Genomic DNA, 16,214 nt, shown 5'->3' with positions numbered 1-16,214 from the left:
ATTTGCTCATTGGGATGTGGCACCATTATGGCTACTGTACTGGGTATTCAAAATGTAATGTGAGTATAACAAAATGTATATAAACAATTTCAAAATTTTATTGAATACAATCTTAAAACAGTAAGAATTTGTCTTAATAAAGTGAATCTTTTCATAGGATAATAGTAACAGCAACATTTAAAGTTCAGTCCTTCAAAATGTGATATTTATCTATAGTGGAGCCAGCCTTTAGCTTATGTTTCTTGGATACTCCATCAGTAAGATCTCCCCAATAGGTGTTGGTAAGGGTAGGTGGTTGAGCTGTGGTTTTACAATTGCCCACCTTTAGGTATTTATTATTTATAAAGACATGCTCAGGGCTGTACACATCTTGCGGCAAAAAATTAAACTCTCTGGCGCATTTGGAGAGCAGTACCACCACTAAACGTGACTCAATAAAGTCAATGTGGCTTTTCCGCAACCACCCTGCAATGTACGCCATTGCTTCATGGTGGTTCGCCCATAAAACAAGCTACATATTGCTTTCCAGCTGTTGTCAACCACCCTGGATCGCATTTCAGAGGAGCAGCAAGGGCCGCCGCACATGAGAACGAGCCTTTTCTGTCCACATAGGAGTTTTCAGTGTTCCCACCCAACTTTGTATGTTCTAGCCTCATTCATTAAATTCTCCACTCTATGAAATAAAATATCCATCAGGGTGAGTGGGAATAATGGCGACAGTTAGTATGCAGAAAGACTTGATGGGTTTAAACCATTCTTTATTCAGGAGCTGCCGGAAACGGGCTCTCCTACTGTTTCCAGTGATAACCTGTCATGTAACCGGACCCAATAGTACACCGACACACCAATAGCAGATTTAGGTGTTTATTGAGACGGGAATAAACCCTACAGATGAGTGAGGACTAAGCAGTTGGAACCATGGTTATAGCAACAATTCAAGGACAGCGGTGAAATACAACCACGCAATGAGGTGAATAAGGCGAGAGTTCCTTCTCTTAGCCACCTGTGAGAATCCTTGCCTTAAATTTCAGTAAAGCCTTTCTATGATTTATAAAAACTGGATTATTTATGTGACCCATCAGTAAACTGTCATTTTGTTTTTACAGGATGCTCGGTTTGCAGTACGTCCTTCTGCCTCTGGCCATCATCCATCTCAGCTATTGTGGTGAAAAGGTAAGCTCTGTACAAAAAAGCTGATCTCTAAGAGCTGAATATACAGTTTATATACTGTACGTACAGTTGTGCTCAAAAGTTTGGACACCCTGGCAGAAATTGTGAAATTTTGGCATTAATATTGAAAATATAACTGATCATGCCAAAAAACTTTACCATGCCTATTTAAGGATAGCAATGAAGCCATTTATTATCACATCTGTTTTTTGGATCCTTTTTAAATCATAATGATAACAGAAATCACCCAAATGGCCCTGATAAAAAGTTTACATACCCTGAAATGTTTGGCCTTGGTACAGACACAGAAGGTGGCGCACACAGTTTAAAATGGCAATTAAAGGTTAATTTCCCACATTTGTGGGTTTTAAATCACAATTGGTGTCTGTGTATAAATAGTCAATGAGTTTGTTAGCTCACACATGGATGCACTAAGCAGGGTAGACACTGAGCCATGAGGAGGTAGAAAAGAACAGTCAAAACAGTCAAAAGACCTGTAATGAAACTTTACAAAGATGGAAAAGGATATAAAAAGATATGCAAAGCCTTGAATATGCCAGTCAGTACTGTTCAATCACTTAATAAGAAGTGGAAAATTTGGGGATGTGTATTTATAATGATCCAGTACTGACCAGATTTGTCTTCTATTAGGCAATACAGGTAAGTTATCTCCCTGCACCTTGCCTGTGATTAGACAGTGATGGTGAACCAACATCTCATCACTCTGCTCTCTCCTGCTATCAGCATGTTCCCTTTCAGCACGTGTAAACTGCAGCAGAGTCTGGTTGGCTCTTAATGCTGACTAGGGTTGCCACTTTTTCTTCAAGGCAAACCTATAATAAGGCTTACCTGTAGGTAAAAGTGGTGTAACTAGGTTTACATCCACTTTAATCAGTGATTTAAATTCTGCTTTTAATATATGCTCAAAGTTTAATTTTTGGAGATTGAATAGAGTGTTTGCCCCCCCCCCCCAAACATCAGACACCACCTCAACACCTCAGGAGTAAATATGGTGCCTCTGCCTCTAAACACCCCTCCATGTTAGCCTATGTGTCCATGCCTGCTATAGTCATTTACAGGAGTTTAGAGGCAGGGGCATATAGAGGCAGAAACCCCCTCCCCCACCAAAGTCGTGTTCAGGAGAGGAGCTTTGGCGCTAGGTGTGTTTGGTGCTTTGAGTGTTTTTTTTATTTTAATGGGCAGAATAAATTAATATTCTGGCCAATGAAATAAATAAACGCCAAAGCATTTGGCGCGCCTTAACGCAATTGCAATAACGCAGTTTAGGTGCGTTTTTGATACTGCTTTTCCCCTGCCAAGATAAAAGCATTTATAAAAGCCCCAGTGTGCATGTATATTTTAATTTATTAGCTTAGATTGTTAAGAGAAACAGAACTGGTGATACAGTGCAAGGGCAGATAAGGTTGCAATTCAATTTCAATGCCTGCCACCAGATGTGGATTGTCACTTGCCACGTGACCTGCCACCATTCTCGGATTGTCACCTGCCACCAGATGTGGATGATCACTTGCCACATCACCTGCCACTATTTGTGGATTGTCACTTGCCATGCCAGCCAGTGCCACCAAATGTGCATTGTCACTGCATTGGTGGCAGGCTGGCAGCATATTTAGCTGAGGCAGGTGCAGTTGTCAGTTCTAAGTGAGGGCAGGAGTGGGGTGATGCGAGGCGGGCAGTGAGAGATGCTCCCCGCCTCACCTCCGACACTGAAGAGGCCCGGCTGTGGGGGCGGAAGAGCAGTGATGCAGGGCGGGCGAAGAGAGATCCGCCTGCCTGGCCGCAGAGAGCTCACAGCCTGCTGGTTAGGCAGGAACCCCTGCGTTAACAGACTCAGGGCTATGGGCCCCAGATTCAGGGCTATAGCCCCAATAGCCACCCCCTAGCGACGCCACTGCCTGGGGAGGGGTAGCCAGGGAATCATGTGCTGGAGACATCTGGGAAGATAGAGTATAATCTAAAGCCTGCTATACATGGATCAAAGTTTGACCGGTTTAGCGGGGACCATCTGAATTTTGAGCCATGTATGGACAGGATGGCTGTACAGAAGTTGATCTACCAATCGACTACTGTACAAGCAGCCTGTTGGGAAATTTTCACATGATCGGTGCCGCCGGCTATAGTCGGCAGTGCTGGTCAGTGTATTGTGATGGTGGGGAAGTCCCCGTGCTGTCAGAATGCAAAGACACAACTGGAGTGATTTCCCTATCCACCTAAAATATGTGGATGGGGCACCGGGTAATTTTTTTGCTCAGCCCGCTGGTTGAACGAAAAAGAAAAGACTAATGTATGGGTTACCTAAGAGTAATGTAATGCCATCTAGTTTGCAGCTTAATACCGGTTTCCCATACTGTTAGGGATCTAGTACATTTGCACAAGTACAGAGTGTGTCTTCCCACCGTTGAGGGAGGGATTGTTCTCAATTTCACATTGGATCATCTGGGGAGTTTTATCAGGGAGATGAAAAAGGATCATAAAATTTTATTGTGCAGAGACTATAACTTTTTCTTTAGGGTAGAGCTACAGATTGGTTCATAGATAGTGGGGGTAGAGGGTGATAGCCAGGCATACTTGTGGCTCACAGGAAAGCATATCCAGGGGACCTCCTCAATTCCAACCTCATCTCTGAAGAACATTGGGCATCTTCTCATTCTTCCATGAGAAGAACTGGCTGTATTGTCTACTAATACAAAAATATGTCCATAGCCACTTGATCCTCTTATATTTACATGTTTATCTAACGTATAAACAATTACCAGATCTGCAATAAACTTCCAATGTGTAGGTAGTCTTAGTTTAGTGGACTCTTCGGTTATGTGTCCTCCTCAAATATCTGAAGTCATCACTTCTCTGTATGGGGAAGTTCTTGCACAGATTGGCCTAAGCTCCTTCGTATTGCTCCAGATATTGTATCACACTTGTTGCTGACTCTTTAGAACTTATGTTTATTTGCATCCACGGCAGGGTACCTCTTTGTAGTGAGATTTATTAGAAAGTCCTACGTCCAGCATAGAGACTGAGCTAATTTAGAGACTTTACCTATTCAGGAAGTTGGTCCATTTGTGTAATGAATAGAGTAGAAGCACAATGGCAGCAGTTAGCTCATCTCCTCTCCTGCTGAGTTAGTGGATGACTCTGAATATGTGCATTTAGCCTGAATTCTATGTGTTGAGGATACAAAACAATGTATGTCCATCCGACCTCGCTAGGACTTTATATACATTAACAATGCTGAACAGGCTCATGAGAATGACTGACAGCTGTCCAGCTGCACAGATAATCAATACAAATAGATAAAAAAAAATTGGGAAATTTTCTTACATGAGTTAATTTTTTAGGTAATTAAACTATTCAAAAATATCCAAAGCACTTGTAAGACTGAAATATCTTTTAAAAACCTTTATTCAAACATATGCAATGGTTTCGGTTGGATGTGCACTAAGCAGACACCCCTGACTGTGCCCTTAGTTCAAGGAAACAAAAGCAACCATATAGGAAATTCCATTCTGAATGATCAGTTGGCCATGTCTGTCTGCAGAGGTCACAGTGTGTTCAAAGAAATACGATTACTTTTCAATCTGCTCATTATTAGTTGGGCTGGACGCTAGCCATACTGTCTTCGTATGCATGCTGGCCATGTGCAGATCAGTATTGCATTTTTTTTTGTGGAAATTATAACGATTTTCCTAGAAATCTATTTTTTGCATGATATGAAAGCTTTGATTTTTAATTGCTTACTTACATTGGTCTAGCCTATACATTTTTTATCTGAGAGTCCACTGGGGAAGCTGAGAATCACTGTGGTAGTCGGCATTTCTACAGTGATCCTCCGAGTCTTGGGCCGAGTGGCTTCCACTCTTTCACCATTCATAGAATGCCTTGTATTTTTTTAAATTAATACAAAGCCTTGTCAGATTGAATTAGGTAAAGAACCCCATCCAATCAGAGAACTCCTTGCAATCATTGAAATAAAATACAAAGTATTTTTTGAATGGATGTCAGTGTTGAGCAAGCCTCAGTGGTCAGTGTGCAGGAGGGACACCACTCAGCAAAAGACCTGGGACAATTTCGGCTATCACTGTAGTAGTGCTGACACACATCTGTTTTGAGATATATTTTACACAATTTTTAATTTTCTTTTTATTCCGATTAGGTTATCCTCTTCAGGTCCGGCTCATAGCAGTTTTACTGCTACAGGGCGAACCCTGTGTGCCAGATTGCGTATATATACGCAATCCAACTCTTCTGGATAGGGTGCACACATGCACGCCGCCGGTGGTGATCACACACAGTGGGAGCCCAGCGGCAGGTACCATGTACTCGATACATGTAAAAAAAAACAAAAAGGGTTAACGCTGCGCTAGAAACCCAATAGTTGATTGGTAGCTATGAAGGATTAACCCTTACAGACTAAAAACACATTAATAAAAAACAAGGTTTTAACCCAAATTACCAAAGCAGCCAGCATAAAAGAGTCAGACACATACTCTAGATAATAGTAATAATATTATGCAGCGCTAAGGACGACCAATAAATGAAAACACCAAAATTATTAAAAATTACCATAATTATTTATGACCACTATAGGATATGTGTATAATGAGATACTCAAATTGATAGTGTCAAATAAACCAAAAAAAATACATCTGGGTCTGTGGCTGAAGCTGTATGGCTCCGGAAATAAAAGCAAGAAAGGCTCCCATAGTGTAATCGTTCCATTCAATAAATTTTAATGAATAAAAAGATGCACTTACAAGCAGTTCCAATAAACGAGTGTCAGAATAATCACAATGATACAGCATCTCCGCAGGCTTCCCTTTCTTGCTTTTATTTCCGGAGCCATACAGCTTCAGCCACAGACCCAGATGCTGGTATAGGTTATTGGGAAACCTGTAATCTCCCATATGCCTGGATAGACCTTTGTTGGTCTTTTGAGTCGGTAAGGAGCCTCATATCCACTTGGGTGTATTCACTTTTTGGTAGATTGTATTTCCTTTATCACGGATTTTGGATTAGTTCTTCTTCTTTTTTATGCTTATGAACTTTATATATATATAATTTTTTTAATCGCACTATTTGTGATGGGACTTTTTATGTGTTTTTTTTTGTTTATTTGACACTATCAATTTGAGTATCTCATTATACACATATCCTATAGTGGTCATAAATAATTATGGTAATTTTTCACGTTATTAATTACGATATTATGTTTTATTAATTTTTAATAATTTTGGTGTTTTCATTTATTGGTCGTCCTTAGCGCTGCATATTATTATTACCATGTACTCGATGTCTGTGGGCACCCCCCACTTGTTCAGTACACAGGCAAAACGGGGATCTGCCGTAACAAGGCAGATCGCCGTTCTGTCAGTAGGGAAGGCATTGGTCTTGTGTTCCTGCAAAGCAAGGACATGGATCCATGCCTTTCTCTATAAAAACACCTCCCACACTACACAAAAAGCTGGGCACACAGTTAACCCTTTGATCGCTCCTGATGTTAACTCCTTCCCAGCCAGTGTCATTAGTACAGTGACAGTGCATATTTTTTGGCACTGATCACTGTAATAATGTCACTGGTCCCCAAAAAGTGTCAATTAGTGTCCAAATTGTCCACTGCAATATCATCATATCATTTCCTTGTCTTTTACAATATAACAGTTCCGCTATAAGTCGCTGATCGCCACCATTACTAGTAAAAGAAAAAAATAATAAAAAATATCCCATAGTTTGTAGACGCTATAACTTTTGCGCAAGCCAATTAATATATGCTTATTGGGATTTTTTTTTACCAAAAATATGTAGCAAAATACATATTGGCCTAAATTGATGAGGAAATTAGATTTTTTTCAATTTTTTTTTTTTTTTATTGGATGTGTTTTATAGCAGAAAGTAAAAAATATTGTTGTTGTTTTTTTTTTTTAAATTGCCGGTCTTTCTTTGTTCATAGCACAAAAAATAAAAAACACAGAGGTGATCAAATACCACCAAAAGAAAGCTCTATTTGCGGGAAAAAGGGACATAAATGCTATTTGGGTACAGAATTGCACGGCCGTGCAATTGTCAGTTAAAGTAACGCAGTGCCGTATAGCAAAAAAAAAAATGGCCTGGTTAGGAAGGATGGTAAATCTTCTGGAGGTCAAGTGGTCAACATGTCACCCAGAATGTATCATTTTAATAATAGCTGTAATTATTATTGTTTTTTTTTGGTTCTCTCTTCTTCTTCCTTTTTTGAAACAATGTTGATCAGCACTCATGTTCTCATTTTTGTATATCAATTTTGAAACTTTTTTTTTTTAGTTATGACCCTGTGGATGGGGATATTGTATCCATATCAGATTGATATAAAGTCTTCTTATGTTCTTTCTAGCCCTGCTGAAGGGAGCGCTTGGGCCCCCGAAACACGTTGGCTACTTTTTTTGGATTGTACCCCTAACGTTTAATAGAATAAAGTTGTATCTGGACCACTTAGCGGTGGTGTGACACTTCCATTTCAATTCTCTCTACATTATACTATAGTGATTGTCAGCTTCTGCAGGTGACTCTGTTGTACGTAATATGCATTCTTACATTGGTTCAATATTACCCAATGTAAGTTTGTAATAAATCTCATACCTGAAGTTCAGCTTTAAATATGGGATTTTAAAGGATCTGGTTATCCCATGCACTATAGTTAATCTCCCCGCTTGACATACTGAACATAAAACCGGCAATGAGATGACCAACAGAATGGTTTGCTCTTTTCCTTGTTGGAGGAGTGGTGAGTGCATCTGTATTTGTGTCTTGTAGAAGTGATCAGACCACTTCTACTGACAGTATACAGTTTTTTAAGTTCCGCTGTGTGGTGCGCACACTTAAAACACCAGATGCAATAAAAAAGTAAGCACACAAAAAGGTGCACAGGGTGAACACATGATCCTCCTCCAAAGAGAAATGACCCTGGCCCTGATCATCCAGGGAACAAGATCCCCGGCGGGGACTAGGTTATTGGTGGTCAAAGCCAGGTCAAAGCCAGGGAGACCTCATTCTTCAGGGGACCTGTCGAAGCAAGGTCCACCCAAATACTAGGTCTGGTTCCCCTAAAGAGATACCCCATGGAAGGGGGAGAACCTGACCAAAAGGCCACATGCCCTGCCCCTCAAGACTTTCAGGGCAAACCCAAGGACCTATACCATACTAATCAGGAGTAGTTCTTTGTACTGTGCAAAATAAATAAGTGCTCTGGAGTGCCAAAGTGCAAGACAATGCCTGGCCTTCTGGCCAAAATAAAAGTTCCCCTGGTCCTAGCCAAAAGGCCCAGTCCAGGAGGCAGGCGTGAAAAAGAGTGTGCAAGGGTACTGCAACTTTACTGAAAGAAGACCGCTACAAGATTATTTCTTAGTGCTTCCTATTGGTACTTTCTTAGCTCTAAAAATGCTGATCTGAACACCATCATATCACGTACAGCCTTGGCAAAGATGACATGGTTGTTGGGTCCCAGGTGCATTGTAGGCATTTGGCATCCAGTGGCAGCCCCTCCATTAGGGGCGCCGCCCCCTAAACCATGCGCCCGACCCTAATCTACATGCAGGGTGCTGGAGGCATGGAGTGGGGTTTTTTTTTTTGGAAGCTCATGATTAGAGCCTGAGGCTCTAATTGGCTTCAAAAAGGGTGGGCTCCGGGCGCAGAGCACTGCGCCCAGAGCTCACCCTGTTGTCTGATATTAGCAAATTCATATTCGCTATTGTCTTCCTGCTTCTCCTCCCGGCCAATCAAGAAGCGTGTCTTAAGACCCGATTGGCCGAGAGGAGAAGTGACCATATTGACCAGGAGCAGAACCAGGGAGGAAGCCGCTGAGGAGGATACGCAGGGGGAATCCACCAAAGCTTCCCGCGACCTGGATGGGGTAAGTAAGGGGCTGGTGGGCGGACGGGCGAGGGGGGGGGTTTGTTCACCGATCGACCGAGCGATGGGGGTTGGGGTGGGTTTGATTGACTGACCAACCGAACGAACGGGGGGGTTTGGGTGCTTTGTTTGCCGCCCTCCCAAAAAAGTGGAGCACCAGCCGCCACTATTGGCATCGTTAAAGACTGCAGAAAGTCATTTTCTATCAGGCATTCATTATCAGTGAGTTAAGAAAACCAGCTGGAAGTATCAGAAGCAGATGTAGCTGTCAATATATGACATATACTATTCATAAAAACAAGATTTTTACGGCACTTGATAAGATAGTTTGCATTTAGCTAATCTATTTCATATGTACGTAAATTTCTTTTCAGGTCTGAATAAAATGTAACCACAAGCACGGATATTTCGATTATGTCTGCAAAGTGTTTCATGATAAGTTTCAGCCCTCTCTTTAGCATTTTTTACTTTGTATAATCAGCCAACTCAGACGTGTCCAAAACTGTCTTTTTACAAACCCCTCTCCACTCCACCCTTTGTGTTTCACAAGTCCCATTGTATTGACATAATAAAATAAAAAAAATAGAACTATATGGCTATTTTGGATTGCATTACCCATATGTAATATGTTTTTGTAATAAATCATTTATATTAGTCTTGAAAAGAGAATTGAAAAAAATATGAAACACTGTAATGAAAATGTTATACTTCATTTAAAAGGCAATTTTAAAGTTGTACTCCAGGCACAAAGTGTATATAAACCTTAAATCTATTTTTCAGTATGTTAGGACCATGTGTTACTGTATACAGCTTTCCTAAAGAAGAAGTCACAGCAGGAAAGAAAGCTTACCTGCTGGTCCAGGGAGGTAAAGTAAAAATAATCTGCGCTTCCGAGATGATATGCAGTACTATTTGGCAGAAAGGCGCTCCTTTGATGGAGTTCAAGAAAAGCCCAATGTCTACTGCCCCCTCTGCTACCCACTAGGGGTGCTGACATTAATCGCAGCATAGATGCATCGCGATTAGGTTGTCCCCAATGCGGCATCGATGCTGCGTCCAACATAATCGATTGGTGGGTGACGTCATCCTGACTTGCCCCGCCCCTCCTGGTAGAGCGCTCCAAGCGTACTCTATAGGTGTTAAAACAACTTTGTCTTAATGAATCCGTCTTATAATACATTAACCACTTGCCGACGGCTACACGTCGATATACGTCGGAACAATGGCAGCTGTGGGCAAATGGGCGTACCTGTATGTCCCCTTTTAATGGAGGGGCTGGAGGGTACAGCGTGAACGTGCCCGCAGGACCAGCGGACTCTATGTCTATGTCAAAAATTGTAGCTGCTGACTTTTAATAAAAAGACACTCACCTGTCCCAGGATCTAGCGATGTGGCCGCCCAAACCCTCCATTCTCTCCCCTGCCTGTCCGCGGCGCCGGCAATACTACTGTGGGCAGCCGGCTGTGCAGCTTCACAGCCGGGTGCGCATGTCTCACTGCGCTATCCTGAGTAACCAGGCAATGTGACATGTCCCAGAAGATTGCAGGGAGGGAGCAGGTACCTGTCAAAACTAGGTACCCACCCCCCCCCCAAAAAAATGACATGCCAAATGTGGCATGTAAGGCGGTCAGGACTCCTTCAAGTGGACGTTCCACTTTCGGGTGGAACTCCACTTTAATAAAATATGTTTATACAGAAAGCACTATGACATCCCCAACCCTGGACTCCAGGAGGAAACCATCACACCCCCCAACCCTGCCATGTACACAGCACAGGGGATCCTCTACCTCTGATATTCCTCACCTGCAGGACTCCATGATGACCATTTTAACATTCCTCCCTTTGATTCTTCCATCCTTCAGTCCCCCACTCACCACCACCATTTTTATCTTTGAACTCTTCCATACTTTTGTTCCTATCCATGGATTCCTCCATCTTCAACTCCAGCATCTTCCATTCTTCTGCTCCTATCCATGAATTCCTCCATCTTCATCCCCAGCCTCTTCCATACTTCTGTTCCTATCCATGGATTCCTCCATCTCCATCCCCAGACTCTTCCATCCTTCTGTTTCTATCCATGGATTCATCCATCTCCATCCCCATCCTTTTCCATCCTTCAGTTCATATCACCAGACTCCTCCAGCCTTCCATTCTCTATCCATGGATTCCTCCATCCCCAAACTCTTATGTCCTTCCTTTCTTATTCATGGATTCTTCCATCCTTCAGTTCCTACTCCTCCCTCATATCCTGGACTCTTCCATGCCCTTGTCCTCCTATAAGCAGGGAGTGTCCTCTTTTTTTTTTTAAAGCAGATAAAATTAAAAAAATTGACTTTTTCTAAATGTTTGAATTTATTTTTATGGAAACCATTGTCGGTAATCGTGATGCATTGCGGAATCAAATCGTATCAAATCATTGACCAGATAATCGTAATCGAATCGAATCGTGAGACCAGTGAAGATGCGCACCCCTACCTCCCGCTGTCATTCTCTCCCCATACCTCTCTTCAATCCTCCAGTCTTCCATGGCCATCTCCCACCTTCTCCTGCAATCTCGTTTTCCACCATTTATCCTTCTGTTATTCTCTCCAGGCAATAAGATCTTCAAAATTAAGGAGCCTGGCAGCATGCACAAGTTGTCCCCCAAGAGCCCTCCAAAGCACCAGTATTAACAGTAGTGAAATCAATCCCCAGGGTGATGTGCCTCCTGTGCTCCTATCACATTTGTGGGGGCTGCTGATACCAGGGAGGCGATTGATAAAAGCTGAGGGAGAGTTCTAAAGAATGTTCTGTCCAATTACTATGGGCCCCCCCTCCATGAGCACCTCTAAGGTGATCTAGTGATCTACTTCTTCCGAACGGGTATATTTTTGCTTGATTGGTGATTGCAGCCAATCAGCTGCAGCGCTAATCAGTGTATTCTGATCCATCTATTGCCAAATAAAATGCTACATGGACTTTTTCTCCTGGAGCACAGGATTAGATAAGAAAAAGTTTGGGTTATCTAACCGCAAGAACAAAAAACCTTTTTCTCTTTAATTTTACCTGGTGATCCTGCCAGTAACACTTAGGCTTCCTGCGCACTTGGCGTTTTAAAGCAGAGCAACCCCCTCATACTTTCCTGAGCCTCATCGCAATCCAGCATTGTGCACGAGAGCCTCGGCTCTCCGGGGACTCTCCCTCCTCATTGGCTGAGACAGTCAATCGCAGCCAGTCAGCCAATGAGAAGAGAGAGGGGCCCGAGCCGTGACTTATTTTTATTTCTTTTGTAAATCATATGTATGTGCTGACGTGCTCTACCGATTCATATAGTGAGTGAATTTTGATGACAGGTCCACTTCAAAAGTGTGTATACCAGGGCAATACAAAATCTAAACCTTTCACATACAAGTTTAGGAAAGGCTGTTGTCACTTATACATAAGCCAGCGTACATCTTAGATTTAAAAGACATTTAAATTCATTTACACAGGAGGAATTTTACCCGTTTACCCTGTTTTACATTATATTTACTATATCTCTCTTTTACCTTCTACATCACAGTGTGATCAATGGGACATTGCCTTGCATTATAACTAGGCCCTGATCCAGCCGGTGCCTCCCTCATCTTGTACAAAGCAAAAGATTATAAGACTTTTTTAAGCAATCCAAAACACAGGCAAATCTGAAGAAAAAAAAAAGGTTGATGAACATCTTTATATATGTGTAATATATACAGCGGGTAAAATAAGTACTGAAGACGTCACCATTTTTCTAGGTAAATATATTTCTAAAGGTACTATGGACATTAAATCTTCATCACATGTCGGTAACAACCCCTGCAATCCATACATACAAAGAAACCAAAACAAATCCGTTCAGAAATTAAGTCATGTGTAATAAAATGGAATGACAGAGGGAAAAAGTATTGAACACATGAAGAAAGAGAGGTGCAAAAAGGCATGAAAAGCCAAGACACCAGCTGAAATATATCAGTAATTAGAAAGCAATCCTGCCCCTTGTCAGTACAAATTAATATCAGCTGGTTCAGTCTCAACTGATGGCCTATAAAAAGGTGTCTCAATACCAATGTGTCACACAAGAAACATCTTATGATGGGTAAAAGCAAAGATCTCTCCCAAGACCTTTATTGTTGCAAAACATACTTATGGCATTGGTTACAGAAATTCTGAATGTCCCAGTGAGCAATGTTGGGGCCATTATCCGTAAGTGGAAAAAACATAATTTCACCATAAACCAGTCATAACCAGGTGCTCCTCGCAAGATTTCTGACAGAGGAGTGAAAAGAATTATTAGAAGAGTTGTCCAAGAGCCAAGGGCCACTTGTGGAGAGCTTCAGAAACAACTGGAATTAGCAGGCACAATTTGTTTCAAAGAAAACGATAAGTAATTTGCTCAACCGCCATGACCTGTATGCACGCTCACCACGCAAGACTCCACTGCTGAAGAAAAAGCATGTTGAAGCTGGTTTAAAGTTTGCTGCACAACATTTAGACAAGCCTGTGATATACTGGGAGAATATAGTCTGGTCAGATGAAACCAAAATTGAACTGTTTGGATGCCATAATACACACCATGTTTGGAGATCAAATGGCACTGCACATCACCCCATAAACTCCCCCATACCAGCAGTGAAGTTTGGAGGTGGGAACATCATGCTGTGGGGCTGTCTTTCAGCATACAGTACTGGCAAACTTCATATGATTGAAGGAAGGATGAATGAAAAAATGACATTCTTGATAAAAATCTTCTGCCATCTACCAGGATGATGAAGATGAAACAAGGGTGGACATTTCAGCAAGACAATGATCCCAAACACAAAGTCAAAGAAACTCTTGATTGGTTTCAAAGATAGAAAGTAAAGCTGCTAGAATGGCCCAGCCAATCACCTCACTTGAATCCGATAGAAAATCTATGTAAAGAACTAAAGATTAGAGTTCATAGAAGATGCCCATGGAACCTTCAAGGTTTGTGTGTAAGAATGGGCCAAAATCTTACCTGAGTAACGTATGAGACTAGTTTCTCCATACATGAGGCATCTTGAAGCTGTCATTACCAACAAAAGATTTTGTATGACGTATTAAATAAATTTCAGTTAACGTGTTCAATACCTTTTCCCTGTCTCATTCCATTTTATTACACATAACTTCATTTCTGAACTTCTTTGTTTTGGTTTCTTTGGATGTATGGATTGCATGGGTTGTTACCGACATGTGGTAAAAATTTCATGTCAATAGCATCTTTTCAAATATATTTACTTAGAAAAATGGTGACGTGTTCAATACTTATTTTACCCGCTGTATACTGTATATATATATATATATATATATATATATATATATATATATATATATATATATATATGTTTTTTTTTTTTAGACAGAGTTTTCACACTATTTTTGTGCAATGCATTGGAGTCAATAGGAAAGGCTAAGTTGAATCTAAAGTGTATCTAAAGTATATCTAACCCCCCCACACACACACACACACACACACTCAAATTAAAAAAAAAGGACATTTATTGCATTATTTCTATTTCTTTGGCCTTTTTTCTTTTTCATCTGGTGATCCACTGTATCTATGGAAAATGTCTTCCTCTCCTCACCTCCATTACATGAGGGGGTGGGGGATTAATAATTTATAGAAGGAAGATAACATTGTTTGTTCTCTTAGTTCTACTCACTGTGACAAGGACATGGCATTTCTGGCAGGATCAACTGGTGTTTTTTGTACTTGCAAAAAATCTTCTAATGCCGTGTACACATGAGCGGACTTTCGACAGACTGAACTCCGAAGGACTTTTTGACGGACTTTCGACGGAGTTCCGACGCAACGGACTTGCCTACACACGATCACACCAAAGTCCAACTGATTCGAGCATGATGACGTACAACCGGACTAGAATAGGGAAGTTCATAGCCAGTAATCAATAACTGCCCTTGCGTCCCTTTTTGTCCGTCGGACTAGCATACAGACGAACGGATTTTTCGAGTCCGTCGGAAAGATTTGAAACATGTTCTATTTCTAAAGTCCGTCTGATTTTTCAACAGCAAAGGTCCGATGAAGACTACACACGTTCGAATTGTCGGGCGGATTCGTTCCGTCGGACCTTTGCTGACGAAAAGTCCGCTCGTGTGTACACAGAATTAGTCTGAAAAGAAGAACACGTATGCAACCACCACATCGAAGGACTGGCAAGCTGCAATGTATTACATTTTTGTCCTTAGTTTAGATTTAAGGTAGTTTTTAAGGGTGCAGTGGGCTCCCAATGGTTATGATGGTCTTATTTAATTATTTTTTCACATTTTTTTTTTTTTAAATACTCTTATTAGATTCTAATCGTGCACCTAGAAAGCGAGGGTTAGAGTTAGCATTAAAGTTAGAGTTTGGCTTAGGGTTACTAAAAAAGTGAATACTAAAAAAGTAGATAAGAGAAGTTCTTTATTAGGATTTACAAACACTTTAGGGATGAATCAAACACATTGTGTATGTTAAACCAGGTACACTTCATTCTGATAGATTCACCTGCAAGCTCTCTATATAAATTGACCAGCTAAATTTGGTGTTTAGGTGTGCCAGATTTAGTTGCAAACACGCCACTACAGTGCACATGGTTGGTGGCATGCCCTCTCCTCTGCTCCGCGAACATTGGAGAGCCATTGTTCCAGTACCAGTGTATATATAAGCTGGCACATTCAATGTGTAAATTCCTCTGGGTCTTCTCCACCTACTGTGTTTTTTTTCTTGTCGTTTTAAGTTAGGTGATTCATTTTTCAATTTATGTATTATCAGATATGGATCAGTGGTTAAAATCTAAAACAACAGCAAATATGTGTAGCGCTGGTAGATTTACAATCTACCGCAGATTAGGTAAATTTAGTAAATTGTGTGTTAGGAAGGTTAAAAGTTCACCTCTGTTCCAGCTTGGCTGACGCTGTGTGTGCTTCCATGCTGACCGGTGGGTGTCGCTGTTACCATTAGTCAGTGTTGGAAGGGCAACGTGTCGAAGTGTATAGATGCTCCTCTGTCTCGGAGACAAGCTCGTGGAGGTGGTCCTCCGAGTTGCATTCTGGGAAGGGGGTATTTATGGGACAGACGCCATGTTCTAAGGTAGTTTTTCAGCCACCTGCTGGCCCTCCTGGCCGAT

General features: G+C 41.4%; 1 protein-coding gene across 3 annotated transcripts in view; it reads left to right on the top strand.

The window, feature by feature from the left end:
- The window catches only part of ADAMTSL4 (ADAMTS like 4), a 307,238-nt gene that overhangs the window by 101,189 nt on the left and 189,835 nt on the right, over positions 1-16,214 (top strand). For all 3 annotated transcript variants that reach the window (XM_073610837.1, XM_073610838.1, XM_073610836.1), the window contains one exon: positions 1,107-1,173. In XM_073610837.1, coding sequence (XP_073466938.1) covers positions 1,108-1,173 — 66 coding nt within the window. In that variant the 5' untranslated portion in view covers position 1,107. The remainder of the gene's footprint in view (positions 1-1,106; positions 1,174-16,214) is intronic.

This window comes from Aquarana catesbeiana, linkage group LG13 (genome assembly GCF_042186555.1).
Source record: "Aquarana catesbeiana isolate 2022-GZ linkage group LG13, ASM4218655v1, whole genome shotgun sequence".
In the NCBI taxonomy this organism is placed as follows: Eukaryota; Metazoa; Chordata; class Amphibia; order Anura; family Ranidae; genus Aquarana; species Aquarana catesbeiana.
This window is presented reverse-complemented; position numbering and strand designations above follow the sequence as displayed.